The 16824-nt window shown below is 40.6% G+C and overlaps 1 protein-coding gene across 2 annotated transcripts in view; it reads right to left on the bottom strand.

Annotated features, from left to right (window-relative positions):
* Window positions 1-2186: 2186 nt before the first annotated feature.
* Window positions 2187-16824, bottom strand: part of mrrf (mitochondrial ribosome recycling factor) — a 28765-nt gene continuing 14127 nt past the window's right edge. For both annotated transcript variants that reach the window (XM_041192829.1, XM_041192830.1), the window contains 2 exons: window positions 9915-10074; window positions 2187-2524 (listed from right to left, as the gene is read on the bottom strand). In XM_041192829.1, coding sequence (XP_041048763.1) covers window positions 2447-2524; window positions 9915-10074 — 238 coding nt within the window. In that variant the 3' untranslated portion in view covers window positions 2187-2446. The remainder of the gene's footprint in view (window positions 2525-9914; window positions 10075-16824) is intronic.

The raw sequence follows: 16824 nt of genomic DNA, 5'->3' as shown, positions 1-16824 counted from the left end.
CCTTCTGCATCGTAAGAATTCTTGATTCAGTGAATGCAAAGGGATCATGCAAGAAATTTATAAATCACTGGTAAGGCCTCAGCTGGAGTATTCTGGCCAATTCTGGGCAGCACACTTCGGGCAGAGTAATGGTCTTTTAAAGGGTATAGAAGAGATTTACCTGGGTGTTTCCAAGGATGAAGGACTTCAGTAATGAGGAGAGGGTGGAAAAGTTTAGGTCTATTCTCCTTGGAACAGAAAAAGTTGAAATAATCCAATGGAGGTTTAATGATGAGAGGCTTTGATAGAACCTATCATTGACTCTGGCAACGGGTCAAAAATTAACAGTCATCGATTGAAAACCATTGGCAAATGACCTAGAAGACAGAAGATTTTTTTTTTTCACTCAAAGTTGTTTGCACCTGGAATTCTCTATCTGAAAAGCTGCTGGAAGCTGCTGCCATAATAATTTTAACTGGGAGTTGGACTGGTATGGAGGATGACAAAGACACAGGGTTACGGACAAAAAGCAGGGATGTGAGATGAAATACGGCGGCTCTTTCAAACAACCAGCCCGTATGTGATAGGTTGAATGGCCTCCTTCTGTGGGCAGAATTTTGCCCTTGATGGGCGGGCGGGCCTGACTGACTCGGCGGTGGGTGAGCAGCCAATCGCTGCTGCCGAAACGGGCCCCGCTGTCATTTTGAGTGGGCGGGCCAATTCAGGCCCACCCAGCGTGTCGCCCGAAGGGAAGCGCTATGCGTTTCCTGTGCGGGAAGGGGGGGGGGGGGAATTCCCCAACTGCGAGAGTCTGCTCTTTGGCGCATGGGCGTGAAACAGCGCACATCTCCCTGAGGCAAAGTGCTGCCTCAGGGAGATCGCTGAAACTCTGCGAAACTCTAAAAATAGAAAAATTTTAAAAATCATTAACATGTCCCCCCTCATGTGAAAATGTCACAAGAGATGGGACATGTTATTGAAGAGCACAAACGCTTAAATCCGGTATCAAACCTCATCCCGCCACTGAATGAGGTTTGTAAAAAAAATCACCTACCCGCCTGCCCGTTGGGCCCGTGCAGTGAGCTGATGTTCACACAGGCCCCTCAAAATCCCGGTCGATTGGAGAGTTAAGGGCCTTAACGAGGCCTTTAATTAACGGTGGGCACGCATCCCACTGCATAGCGCTCCCGCCGACTGAAATATCATGATGCCGCGTGCTGACGTTGGGATGCTCGCGCGACATTTTAAGCGCTGGTGCGTCAGCCAGAAGATTCTGGCCTGTGTTGTAAATTTCAATAATTCTGTTAGTCAGATCAATGCTGTTTATGTTCATTTCTTAAATAGCTATTTGTTGGGGATCAACATTTAGGAAGTGTGTGCAAATGATTTCCAATACTTTTGTTAAATTATGAAATATGTGGTCTCATTCCCATTATAGATTACAGAAAGAGGATGCTGTGAAGAAACTATCTTTTTATTTTAAAGATATTTACAGTTACTTTCTGACCATAGCAGTTTAATCTCATCCCCATAATTCAAGTGACAAAATGATGTTGTCTTTTACTTGTGCCAGTTTGAGTTATTCTACTTTACAAAATTAAGTCAGTCAGGCACACAAATTGGAATGTATCAATTTCATTTTCCACAGTTCAAAATATAATTATGTAGAATGAAAATGTATTCAGTCTTTTCAATGTATCTTCAATGAACAATGCACATGGTGTGATAGAGGGCCATGCAAAAGAAGGAAGGAAAGAACTTGCAAGTATACAGATCCTCTCCCCAGGACATACCTAAGCACCATCGACAGTTTACTGATGCAGTACAGTCAGTGTTGTTGTGCAGACAATCAGATCCAGAATATCCCAGGTTTGACCCATTGTCTATGTTCAGTTAACTGACCTCCATTTCACTGAGAGCAGGAGAGAAGATGCACTAGAAAGCTGAATGATACCATAGTCAAGTACCTTGTTAATATTCAATGACTATGTTAACATGGGAGCACTCATGCCTCAGAGTGAGAAGGTCATGTGTTCAAGTCCCACTCCAGAGACATGAATTAGGCTGACTCATCTGTGCAGTACTGAGGGGAGTGCTGCAACATTGTAGGTGCTGCCTTTCAGATGAGACGTTAAAGTGAGGCCCTGTATGTCCTCAGGTGAACATAAAAGAAATTTCATGACACTATTCGAGGAAAGTCAGGGAAATGCTTCCAGTGTACAAAATTTATTACCTAAATAACACCAAAAACAGATGATTGGATATTTATTTCATTGCTGTTTGTAGGAACTTGCTGTACATAAAATTGGCTGCCATGTTCCTAAATTACAACAGTTACTGCACTTCAAAAGTTCTTTATCCTTTCTAAATCTGTATCTCGCAGGAGAAATCAATCTTAGGGAAGGAGGGGTGGGTGAGGGGAATAGCTTTATTAATGTCCAGCCCATTTACATACTTCCCACCTTGCTCATCCTAACAGCTCTTTGGTTTTTGCCATCAGATGCTTGTCCATGTCAGCAACAACATCGTCTGCCATCTGTTGAATCTGCAAAGAATAACAAAGGAATTTACCAAATGCAACCACTGCTTAACCTCTTACCGACCCTTTGTTATAGCACTAAATGTAGTTTTGTTGGAACAATAAATCTGAATTTAAAACAACAGCAAGAGTTTGTATTTATTTAACATCTTTCATGTGGTAAAATGTCCCAAGACACTTTGTCATTAGCTGTCCCATGACTTAAGAATGGTGTCTACTCAAGGTTGCGTGTTTCTCCCATGGGTCTTCACGTGACTGAACAGGCCGATTCTTGATCCACTGATCTTTGGCCACATGGGGCAGGATGTCCCACAAATTAGTGGGATCCAGAGTATGCAACATGCTTCCTTTTCTTCCCTTCTCTGCCGCCGCTTTGCCTCATCATTAAGACATTGAGACTCAATGCTTGATAGAAACTGATAGACAAGTTGCCACCACTTTGAACAATTGGTAGCAAGCTCTTCCCAGTCATTACTGTCAGTGCGGCTGTGCTTAAAAGAGAGTTTCAGAATGTCTTTGAAATGTTTTGTGAAGATGCTTCGTAAAAGTGTTATAAAGCAAGATCAGAGATAGGTTTTAAGGAGTTCTTAAAGGAAGAAAGAGGAGCTGAGATGTGGAGAGGTTTAGTGAGAGAATTCAAAGCTTAGGACCCAGGCAGCTGAAGCACGGCCACCAATGGTGGAGCAACTAAAATCTGGGATGCTCAAGATGCCAGAAGATTGGGAGACCGGAGCAGGTTATGGAGATGTGGAGAGTCGAGGCAATGTAGGATTTTAAAAATGAGGATGAGAATTTTAAAGTCAAAGTGTTGCTTGACTGGAAATTGACGTATGTTAGCGAGCACAGGAATGATGGGTAAATGAGACTTGGCATGAGCAAAGACATGGACAGCAGATGTTTGGCTGCACTCAAGTTTACAAAAGGCAAACTGTAGGAGGCCAGTCAGCAGTGTGTTGGATTAGTCAAGTCTAGAGGTAACAAAGGTGTGGATGAGCATTTCGACACTAGATGAGCGGGGTGGACTCAGGCAATGCTATGGAGGTGAAGATAGGTGGTCTTAGTGATGACATGGATAGGATACTCAGTTGGGAGTTCATTTGAGGAGGTCAAATATGACAGGAAGGTTGTGAACAATTTGGTTTGGCCTCAAATAGTTGGCAGAGAAAGAGGGGGGGGTTGGTAGCTAGGGAACAAAGTTCGTAGAGTGGATTGAAGACAATGTCTTTAGTAATTCCAATATTTAACTGGAGGAAATTTCTGCTCATACAGTACTAGATTTTGGATAAGGCAGTGAAGGAGTCGCAAGAAGTGCAGGTGGGTTAGAGCTGGGTGTCATCAGCCTACATGTGAAAACAAACACTGCTTTTGGATGAGGTCGCTGAGGGCAGCATGTAGCTGAGAAATTGGGAGGGGGTTAAGGATATGTTCTATCATTTATTTGACCCCAAAGGAGCTCCTGACTACCCATGCTTTCAATAGGACCACCTTTTTCCACGTCCATAGTATCAGAGAACACAGAGGGAACAGTGCGGTAACAGGAAGGGAAGCTATTGCTAGTCAGATAAGAATGGAACCAGGTGAGTGCAATCCTACCCAGCTGGAGAACATTGACAAGGCATTTGAGGAAGGCACTGTGACCAACCATGTCAAATGCTGGTGATAGGTCGAGAAGAATAAAGAGGGAGAGTTTACCTTTATCACAGTCATGCAAGATGTCATTCAATAAATAATCAAATAAACTTAAACCAGCAAATAAATAGTAATCTGAATCAATTTTGTTAAGTTTCATTGGCTTCTTGGACACCAGTGTATATTCTTTGCTTTGTGTGATATTTTAAAGTTCATTAACTTAGTTAACTTAACACAGAGCAAAATACACTCCAGGTTCATGCAGTATTTATGATCCCAATTGTTTTTATGAACAATACAAAGATAGAGTTTGTACCAATTATAGTGGTGTTATTCTATCCAGAAAACACTCGGGCCTAAATGCTGCACCATATCAAAAAAAGGCTTCATTTTTTGATCTCTTGGAAGATGGTCCATTTGAATTAAATTATAACAATTAACACTTATCCATCACTGGTAAAGTGTGGTCATTTCTAAACAACAATGCAAACATCACAGAAGCCAGTTGTTATCAGCTTTGTCCGAATGATTTACTTTGCTTCTGCCCCTCACCTTTAGTCACATAAATATTCAATTTATAAAAGATAACTTGGTGTGGACAATTGATAAATGGAATGAATTGTCCTTTTGGAAGCACTATTGTTAGAATTGGTAATCAGTAAAATAAAAGTTAGTATTGGTAGAAACACGCAGAAGTAATTTACAGGGCTATGGGGAAATAGCAGGGGGTAATTGGATAGCTCTTTCAAAGACCCAGCAGGGACATGATTGGCCAAATGGCCTCCTTCTGAGCTGCTTGATTCTATACAGAGAATCGAAAAATGTAGCCCATTAAGCAATGGCTTAATAGAAATCAACTAAATCAGAAGCTGTGGCATGATGCATTTCACCCTGAAAATGGTCCAGCGTGACCTGCTGCTCGTCTATCCATTCAATGATTTCCACTTATTCAAAGCCAAGTTTTGTTGGTCTGGATCTATTAATTCTATAGTCCTTTGCTGTACATGTTATGGTACAGGTACAAAAATAACTGGAAAGCATTTTTAAAATTAAGTCTCACAGTTGATATGTTGCCAGTTTATCCGAGCTGTAGCATTTAAATATAATTGAGGGGATTGCTCCCAATCTGCAGCATTATAAAGCCATCCCATCTAACTTCACAATTACAATCAGTATCAACACGTTCAGCTCACGTGATTCAGCTAAACCACTCCAGCATACTAACACTAGGAAAGACTAACCCTGAATTTATTGTGTAATACTGCATAAGAACACTCCAACACATTCCACTGAAATTACTCTCTTCACTATTTTAGTCAAAGTGTTAACCCATTTAAGATGGTTATGTAATTTCAAGCCTAAGTTTAAAAGATTTGTTTGAAGGAGGATTCCCACGACTTATTACATACTTGAATCACAATAGTAATTCTCCTGCACGGCAAACATTCTACACAGTTTAAAAAATAGTTCCCCGACTTTAAATAAAACCAAGTGACAGAGAGCAAAGTGACTCCATTCCACAATACACAATCATACCTTTTCTGTAATTTCATTCCAACATTACAAATTCGACCAACCAGCACAGAGACTATTGCAATTAAAGTTTAAAGAACTATAACATGACGAACAAAATCAAACAACTCAGCCAGAAGGAAGTAATTACAGGAAGTCATGCAAGAGACTGCATACACTGATCCACAATGGGTTTTCGGCTGGAATATCATTTACCAGAAAATTAATGTAGCAATGCCAGTATAATTACATCTTCCTTTGTTTAGAATGCATTTAATCTTTGATATATATGATATCTATGCTAACGATAATTCGCCTACTATATCGAGATTTCTGCAGTCCAGGTGCCTCCCTGCAAGAAGCAAGAAAACAAATCAGAGGAAGAATCACTGCTGGTCTACGTGTGTCTCCCAGTGACCAAATTCACGTTGGCACACTGACAGACCTCTGGGAGTGGATTACCTGACCCCACTGTGAATGATTCGTCGTAGAAAGCCCAAAAGAGGAAAAAAGGAGAGCAGAATCCTCAAGGATGATACCTAATGTAGCACAATGTCAATCTAAAGGTAAGAAACCCATGTTCCCTCATCCAACGCAACTAAACACAAGGAACCCACCCAAATAAATTCCTCTAAAATTTAAAAACTCAATGCCTCCAGAGAATGCATGTTCTCTGCCAGCAAAAGCTCGTTCCTTCACAAGCATTCTGCAAACTGGATCTTGACCTTACAAAATATGAACATGTACAATAATTTCCAGCTTCATCAAACAAAAATAACGAAGAGTTCTGCACGCAACAACATGTTTAAGTATTTTCAATAACATAATCTACAATCACAACCTAGATATGCTGAAGAGATTACGATTACTTCCACTTACTCAGTCCTTTAGAAAGTGCGCTCCCACTTTCTGGGTTTAATTTGGAAATGAATGGCGCAATTTGGTTCACTGACTTGTTGCTTCTTTAGGAGATCTTCCCCAAACAGCAACCAAACTTACTGGCAAATTTCAGGTGGGTACATCTACCATCTTCCCAATAGGTTGACGTGTTTTCTATATAATATTATCAATAAAATTAAAGACAATATACAACTGCGGGATTTATTCACTGATCTCATGGATAACAACAGATTGTCAGTCATGATATCTTGGCTCACACAGAGAAGGATGTTTGCTTATCCAAAATACAATGTACATGGAGTCTTGTTATAGGGAAGACTTTTTTATTTTTTTGTATTGATATTAGTTTCCTTCATATTAATAATTATTTTGATTTTAATTATGTAGGATTGGTGTTAGGACTGTAATTTAATTAATGGACTGAAATTAAAGTTTTGCATCTGTGCATTAGGATTTTATGCTGAAGCATCTAACAATATCTTGTTGGGAGTCTTGTGTTTCTGACAAACCAAAGGATATTATTCTGTCACCAGAATAGCCTCAACACCAGAAAATACTTTCTTCCAACATGCATCTATGACTTCAAACTCACAATTTGAGTGCAAGACTGGCTGGTTGCTTGTGCCAAAACTCCCCCCAACTTTAAATATTTACCTGATGTGAAGATGGCACAATGTCATTACCAATCAGGTACATTTTAGAGGTTACAATTATTTTAAACTTTATCCAAGGAGGAATAATTTCACAAATCAGTAAAAAAAGTTTTCTTTCATAGCCTTACAGAATTCTAGTCCTTTGGAACGTGAACAGCAGACATTGCAGTCTGGGATTTGCAGTACACGTCTGAAACCACTAGGTGTTGTAGTGGACAGTTGCCTCTGCAGACTGATTTGATCTGCTATTCACCCAGTTTACAGAACCTTTAGCATTGCTGCAGAAGTCAGAAAACCCATCACATCCACGTTTCCACCTTGCAACAATGTCTGACTCACTATCTGCAAAGCCACAGCAGATCTAAGATTTATTTTACATTGCAATTCTTCATTTTCAACACAATAAATGGGCCACCATGTAGGAAATCTTAAATTACTCTGCCAATAAATTCATCCTTAGCAGCAAACCTTGCTTGTTTACAGTAGCAGGAAGATTACAGGTCATCTCACAGTGCACTGATATTTTGGCAATTAGACACGGTACTAAGTGTATACAATACATTTCCATATAACATTAATTTAAGCAAGAATGCATTAAAGCCATAATGGATGTGCATTCTAGTCAGACTTCTTTTGATATTTTATTTCATTGCCTGTCTCACTTCTCCACTGCTTTATTTTCAATAACTTATGCCCCTTTGGCTACCTGCTTTTTTTTTTGGAGGGGTGGGGAAATACAAATGAAGAAAAAAATTATATCTTTCATGACTGATGGCCAGAATTTACAAAAAATCCAGGTTTTGCCATACTGATAAAGGTAGGGCTATCAGTGCTCACTGTTATTACAAGATAAAATTGACAGCAACCAATGGCATCCAAACACGCACTGTTAAATATGGGAAATCTGGAAGTCACTGTCAGTGATACCCTGCTTCTCCACAGGCTGTGCAAATGCAGCCTTTGCCGTTGGAATCAGCATAGAAAGCACTGTAATGGTTTGAACCTTAGGAAGTTAATGCACTGGTGTCAGATTAAAAATGGATGTAAATGTTGGGGTTAGTGCAATCAGAAATGTGAGAGTTTTTAAAACAGCGAAGTGACAGGCACTGAATAACCCCTGAAACTTTCCAAGTGTGGAGTCTCATTCCCTCAGATCAAAACAAATGTTTCAGCTTTTAATAAAAATATTTTTTTAAGTTTATATTTCTCTTCTGTCTCTTCCTTAAGCCCTTTCCAGTTATTTTTTTCCTCCCTGGTTTACAGTCTATATGTCTCAGTGACGATTTGCCAATCTGATTGTTTGAATAGCCATCCTGCTGCTTCTCCCACTCAGACACCACAGGTTCCTCAAAGGATACTGAACTGGATTAGACACTGGGGTGGAATCTTCTGCTCCCAGAGGTGGTGATCTTGGAGGCAGCGAAGGCATTAATTAGCCAGGCTGGTGGTGTACCCAAACCCTGCCACCTTCCCGCCTCCACCAGAATTAAGTCCTGGGCAGGAAGGCCCATGGTCGAGTTTCCTGCCTTTCCGTCAATTGAGACCCTTATGTAGCCATTTAATGACCACTTTAGAGCCTTTTCCTGCCACTGCTGGGTTTAACCCAGTTCTAGGCAGGGTCTGCCGGCGTGCAGCTTGCACGACAGATAAGAGTGTGGGCCACGTGGGCCATATGTCGCCTTGGGGGAGGGGGGCGGGTAGCCTCAATCAATTGTATTCCCTACCCGTGCTTCTGATCCCCCTGCCCACCTCCCCCCCTCTCCGCGACCCCCACCCCAAGACACAGCCCTCCTCATTACTTACCTTTCTCCTGGATCCTGGGACTCCAAGGGGTGCTGTTCTGGCAGCAGCCACCGGCAGCTGGCGGATGCCGATCACAGGAGTTGCCGACAATCTGATTGGTTAGCAGCTTTTGGCAGGCGGGACTTCTGCCTCCAGGGACTTGATTCTGGAGGAAAGCCCACTGGCATCCCTGGATCTGCCTGATAGGCATCAATCTGACGGGCCTTCCAAGGCAAAGGCAACGTGGCTCTCTCACTAGCTCTCCAGCTGGCAGGCACTCACCACTAACATAAGATTCCACCCTGGTTGGCTGGAAGTCGCTACTGACAGGACTACAAAAAGTCTCTGGGCAACCGCACTTTCGGTGAGCAGTGACAGCCATTCTTTTGTGACACAGAGCCAAGTCCATGCCAATATTATTTCCCTATTCTTGCATTGTATTTTTCAACCTCTGATATCATTACCTAATGGGGGGGGGTGGAATAGTATGGTATTTTTACTAGATGGTTGGATAGACTGAATGGTCTTACGCATCCAGACCTAGTTTGTGATCTTATCTTGATAGCAAACAATTTGTAAGTAAGCAAACAATAAGGAAAAAGGAGAGATTAGGAAAAGGGAATAGAATTAAAGCCCTGTTGAATAAATCCATATCACCTTTTAATCTAACACAATTATGTGATGCACCTTACCTATCCATTACGGTATTTTTTGTCAACCTACAGTAAGTACACGGTACAATAAGGTCAGGTGCTTAGTGTGTGTGCAATTGAGAACAGCAAATGTCTTCATTCAGAACATTATTAAACTGCTTTTAAGAAACATTTAAGATATCCCTACAGTCTACTAAAAACATTGATTGAAAAAAAAATAGGGTGGAAAAATTGTAACCACCTTCATTTAAAAGATATGACACTGACCTGCTTTTCTAGTAGCCTGATTGTATCTTCAGAGACAGAGTTCTTTGATTTCTTCACTTGGGCAATGGCATTAGTTCGCATTTTTCGGAGTGATTCTTTTGACTTGTTTGTAAACTGTTTGGCTAGTTTGGCTAGATTTTCCCTGTGCTCTCTGGTCACTCTGCAAAAAGGGATACAGGTATAAAAGCAAATTCCAGAAAGATATAGACTGGAGGGTGCATGCATATATAAACACACACAAGAACACATGCTTCCAAAAAATATTGCATCAAGAAACTTGCTTGGTTATCCATACATAAATACATAACTGCTTTATCTTCTGTATTTTCAATGATGGATTTTTCTAAAATAAATGTTTTGTATCAGAATGTGCAATTGTTCCTTGAATGTTGGCCAACATCATTGTGCCTTTGTTTTACTCCACTGACAGTTATTCATTCTGATTTTTAACTATTTTCAACAAAGGAATTTTTTTAAAGGTTGCCTGTATGTGAAGCATAGACTTGCACAGGATCCAGTTAGCTGGAATTGTCTGTGATCTGCTAGTAGGTGCATAAGAATGGCAGAGGATGACTCATGCTTGGATTTTCCATCTTCTGTGAGGGTGCCTTGCCTCCATTCAGCATGATTTCTGCAGCTCACATGAGATTAACATGAGCTGTAAATAAGAAGCTATGTCCATCTATTCCATGCATACCTCATCAAGTACACCAACCGTTGCCCATCATATCATCTCAACACATTTCTGAACCTAAAGTTTAAAGTTATTATTTCTTATACTGCATTAAGATTTATAAGTTTTGATTGCCAATTTTACTTGTAAGTTTTTACCACTGGAAATTTACAGAATTGTTAGTGTACTGTAAAAACAAAAGCTGCTGTTATTTAGTTGAAGTGGACCTTCAGTGCTCCTAGGGTTAACTTCTTTGTTAAGCTCTTGTAAAATTCAATACAAAATTCCAAAAATATGTCCTTTTTACATGGAAAACTAATTGTGAAGATGTTCAACAATTAAATGCAATTTTTGCTCAGGATGGTTTGGTGCTTTATGCCCTTAAGCCTCAAAAGCTTATTTCGAAATGGTAGCAAGTAAGATTTGCATTCAATCTTCATCTTGTAAACCAGTTGCTACACATATTACAAAAAATGTTTGTCGGCTGTATCGCTAGGTTAGACCTTGACATTTTGCTGTTCTTCATTATGGCACCAGCTCAGTGTGAGTTACAGATTCATTATAAAAACAATCTCGCGTAGTAATAGTAGCACTGAAAGATCTGTGGTTAGAATTGACTCTGAACTTCATCTAGTATAATTACCATGGGCCAACTGAAATTATGAAGAAGCAATTTGAATTTAAAATACAAATTTTCCTTAATAACTATGATTAGACAGTATCTAAAGTTCCTATTCTTTTCCAGGATGTGGAAACACTTGTTACATTTCTATTTACATGAATAACAAGCTTTGATTTGGCTAACAATAGGACATATTATATACAGTGTACTTCACAACGCAAGGATTAAAATAAAATTTACTGATTGTAAATTGCTTTGCCTTTTTGAATATTAAGGCTGAAATAATGGATTTCTATATTTAACATTCACTTTGCATTTTATCACTGGGGTACGAATATTTCTCATTTTAATTTCTTTGTCAAAAGGAAATTAGAAGGCAAGCACATATCCTTCTCCAACATTTCACTCACCTTAAGTTTCAAAAAAACACAATTCTTTACATTTAGATTGATCACAAATTAAAACTGGGAAACTTGTAATTATTATTCAATAAATCAATCAGTACATGACAACCCTCATTTTGATTAGCTGTCAAAACAATTCTTATGAAAACAACAGTCAGAAATATATTTTATACAACGTAATATTCCAAACCTACCATTACAAATAAGTATTTTAATACTTGTAAATCAAAAAATTTTGGGAACTACAAAGTATGTATTTACCTACATAAATCACTGCACTTCAAAAGTAACTCATTGCGTGAAGCACATTCAGACATTTCCACATAATAAAGCACTGTTGAATGAAATTATGTATTTAAGAATATTTTCGAAAGGGGATTGGATAAGCACGTGAAGATAAAACATTTTCAGGGTTACTGGGAAGGGGCAATGGAGTGGAACAAGTTGAACTGCTCTTGCAGACAACCAACAAGGACCCAATGGGCTGAAGGGTCTCATCCTATGCTGTAACCATTCTATGATTCTACTACATTGTGTAATTAAATTAATCTTCCTATTTTCTCCCCCTTTCTTTATGCCTGAGCTATGCAGCATCTTACAGCCAAGGCAGCAGGAAGACAACATTCCCATGGACTCTACTAATAATGATTTTAGCTGGCTACAAGGAGTTGTATGACAAGGATGCCTCTTTATCAAGTTTCTTCTTTTCCATACTCATAACTGGCCTCCACTCAATGGTTTTCTCACAGTAGAAAAGTTTGTGTGTGGACATGATAACCTACATCCTTTGAATACAGGATGTTGGAGCACTTGAACGCTGCATCACTCTATTACAAAGATTAGTCTTTCACTAAATGATTCCATATTACAGTTGATTAAATAAATAATTGAATAAGCATAATAAATTATAAAATATATCAAGGAGGACGGTAGATTGCTGCTTAAACCATCATTCATGCTTTTGTTACCTCCAGGTTTGACTTTTCCAATGTTCTCCTGGCCAGCCTCCCATATTCACCTTCTGTAAAGTTGAGCTCATCCAAAACTCTGCAGCCTGTATCCTAACTTACACAAGTACCAATCGCCTATCAACCTCCCACTTGCTGACTCATATTGGCTCCCAGTCTGGCAACACCTCAATTTTAAAATTCTTACCCTTGTTTTTAAATCCAACGGCCTCCCCTAACTGTTAACCTTCTCTAGTTCCATTATCCTTTGTGATCACGCCGCTCCTCCAAGTCTTGCCTCTTGAAGCTCCTCAATTTTCATTGTTTCACCATTGGTGACTGTGCCTTCAGCTGTCAGGGCCCTAAGCTCTGGAATTTCCTCTTGAAACCTCTTTGCCTCTTTACCTCCTTCTCTTCCTTTAAGAAACCTCTTAAAATCCACCTGTTTTTACTAAACTTTTGGCCAGCTCACCTAAGGTCTCAAGTAGCTTGATGTAAAATTTTGTTTGATGACATTACTATGAAGCGCCTTGTGACATTTTATTTTGTAAAGGTAATATATAAAGAAGTTTGTTTGCTGTTTTCAATTCACTACACTGTTATCACACTAATCAAATTTGCAACTTGAAGGGGACAAGTGGCTAAACCAGCGAACTTACACGGTTATAATAGCCAGTCCATCTTATTTAATATGATATTTGATCAACTGTGGCATGGAACAACAAAAGAATAGTACATTAGGGATCAAATACAGCCACTAAAGGATACTGAAGAACAGATTTAAACAGATTCTCAGGTTATGGCGGAGCCGTTAAATGGCTATTTTGTATCAGTCTGTACTCCTGCAGATGATGCTTATGTTTCATATTAGGGTTGCTCAGTATGGAATAGCATATTAATATTAGATAATGTTATGGCACAGCCAATGGTAAATACTGAACTGCTCAAATCCCAAAGGGAAACTTGAAACAACTGCCTCATTTGTTTTGCAATTTGTATATATTTTGAGATGCGGGGTTTGAATTCAGTAAAAAGACCACCACGAGTTATAGGTTTCTTACAAAACTAAATTAAACCTTTATCAATAGAAGAAATTATTTTAAGCACACACCAAGATCTACAAATTACTACAATGATAACTTCTAAACCCCCTAGTTAATCTAACCCCAGTTACACCTCCGTTAAGGCAACAGTAAAACACATAGACCAGAATTTTCCATTGATCAGGTGCGCTCAGCAGCGGCGGTCGGGAACCCAACTGCTGCCCGTGATCGGCTCCGCACTGCCATTTCACACGGGCGGACCAAGTAAGGCCCGCCCAGCGTGGATCTTGAGCGGTAAAGCTAAGCGCTACTTGTGCGGGCGGAGGGAGGGGGGAGAATTGGGTCCAGCGCTCTTTCACACATGCGCACGAAAGAGCACTTCAATCACCCTGAGGCCTGGAGCTTCAGAAAGAATGAAGCGCTTTTTGCAAAAGTAAATAAAAACATTAAAAATTTAATGAAACATGTCCTCTCACGTGACTGTATCACATGAGATGGGAGATATTTTTATTTTTCAAAGAAAGTTTTTGTTTAATTAGTAATAGCTTTAGGAAACGTCGTCCCGCTCGTGGATCAGGTTTCCTAAGACACACACACACACACACACACACACACACACACACACACACACACACACACACACACACACACACACACACACACACACACACACACACACACACACACACACACACACACACACACACACACACACACACACACACACACACACACACACACACACACACACACACACACACACACACACACACACACACACACACACACACACACACACACACACACACACACACACACACACGGCAGGTGGGCCCACACAATCTCCAACGGGCGGGGAGCTGATCCCTGCCGGAGAAGCCAATTAAGGCCCGCCCAGCGTAATGCCCAGCGGGAAGCGCTTTGCACTCCCTGTGCGGGGGGGGGGGGGGGGGGGGGGGAATTCCCTAAAAGCAGGAGTGTGCTCTTTCGCACATGCACATGAAAGAGCACACATCTCCCTGAGGCAACGTGCAGCCTCAGGGAGATCACTTCCACTTTGAAAAAGATTAAAAATAGAAAACAAAAAATTCCTAACATGTCCCCTTCATGTGAAAATGTCACATGAGATAGGACATGTTCATAATTTATTAAACTTTTTAAATCCCTGCATGAAACCTCATCCCGCAGGTGGATGAGGTTTCATGTATTTGCTATTAGCCGCCGGGGCTCCTGGTCTGCCCGCTAACCTTAAGGTTGGACGGGCAGGTCCTTTAGTTGTTTAAATGATCCTGTCAATGGCCTCAATTGGCCATGGACAGGTCAGCGGGCCCACAGCTGATTTCGCTGCGCCCCCGCCTTCCTGAAAATTTAAATGGGGCAGGATGATGTCAGGGATTCCGCCCAGCATCATCCCAGGTTGGTGAGTGGGTTCTGCCCCCTGCTCGCTGATGGCAAAATTCTGCCCACACATACATTGACACAGACCCCATTATTACTCAATAAATTCCAATAACATTAACAAAATTATTTTATCTTCCTGACAATAGTCATGTTGTGTTGAATAGATAGCTCAAAATTGATGGGGCTCCAGGTTCAGATACCATCTATCCAAGGTGATTAAAGAAATAGGACATATGCCTGCCCATATCTTTTAGACTGGATGTTTGGGTCAAGCAGTTATTTCAAATACAGGTGACAAATCAGTGCCGGGAACTACAGGTCTATCAGCCTATCACCCATTACTGAGAAAATGCTGGAAGGGATAAGAGATGTACTTTATAATCACTGTTAAAAAGAAATGGCCATTAGAAATTTACAACATGGCTTCTGAAAATACATGACATGCCTAACAAATTTATGAAGAGTATTTTGAGGAATTCATTAGGGTAGTAGATGATTGAAATCCTAGTATTTGAGAGCGTATCCCCCCCCCCCGACAAAGTTACTTCACAAGATAAAATCTTCCTGCACAGTTCTTTCCTCTTTCAAAACTGTCATTATCGTTCACCACCTCAAAAATTGCACCCAGGCTGTCCCCATCGTTGCTAACCACCATTCTATCTCCAACTTCCATTTCTTCTCCAAGGGCCTCAGGCACAGCAACGCCTCCCAGTTTTGTGCCCCTTTTTTTCCGTAGCTGGTCCTATAGCCCAGATTTGGTTTTCATACTAATAATAGCCCTAACTAAAATGAAGAATGACATCCTCTGACTGTGGTGCCTTATCCCTCCTCTTTTTTCATGAATCTCCCTCCAGCGTTCAGCACAATGAGATCAACACTATTTCTTCATTATCCAGCTCCATGTAATGCCATTATATGGTTCCATTTCTACCTATCTGAATGTAACCCAAGGATCTTTAGCAATGGATTCTCTTCCTTTAACCACACCACAGCCTCTGGAGTTCCCCAAGGAACCAATTTGCCCTCCTCCTTCTCCTCATACACATATGGCCCTCAGTGTCAATAGACACAGGGTCATCTTCCACACTTATACAATGACACTCAGTTCCACCTCTCCACCAAATTGTGTGACTGCCCCTGTGCAGTTAGACATCCAGTCTTGAATGTGTCATAACTTCCTTCAGCTTAACACTGGCAAAACCAAAACCATCTCAAAGTTCTTTTGCCCCTGATTCCATCCCTATCTCCATGGAATTGTCTCAGGTGAAGCAGCTTAGAATTTTTTTATATTAATTGCATTATATGTTATTTTGCTGTATAAGCTTAACTCAACAATTACTGCCTTATCCACAAGAAGGGATTATATGGATTTCAGCAAAGCCTTTGACAAGGTCCCACATGGGAGACTTATAAAGAAGGCAAATGCACTTGGGATACAGGGTAATTTGATGAGGTGGATTCAAAAGTGACTCAGTTGTAAGAGACAGAGGGTGGTGACAGAAGGATGCTTTATTGACTGGAAGCCAGTGTCCAGTGGCGTACCACAGGGATCTGTGCTCGGTCCCCTATTATTCGTCATTTATATAAATGACATAGATGACTATGTGGGGGGTAGGATTAGTAAGTTTGCGGATGACACAAAGATTGGCCAGGTGGTTAACAGTGAGGTTGAGTGTCTTGGGCTACAGGAAGATATAGATGGGATGGTCAAATGGGCAGATAAGTGGCAGACGGAATTTAACCCTGAAAAGTGTGAGGTGATACACTTTGGAAGGAGTAATTTGACGAGGAAGTATTCAATGAACGGCATGACACAAGGA

Source organism: Carcharodon carcharias, chromosome 8, assembly GCF_017639515.1.
Source record: "Carcharodon carcharias isolate sCarCar2 chromosome 8, sCarCar2.pri, whole genome shotgun sequence".
NCBI lineage: Eukaryota > Metazoa > Chordata > Chondrichthyes > Lamniformes > Lamnidae > Carcharodon > Carcharodon carcharias.
This window is presented reverse-complemented; position numbering and strand designations above follow the sequence as displayed.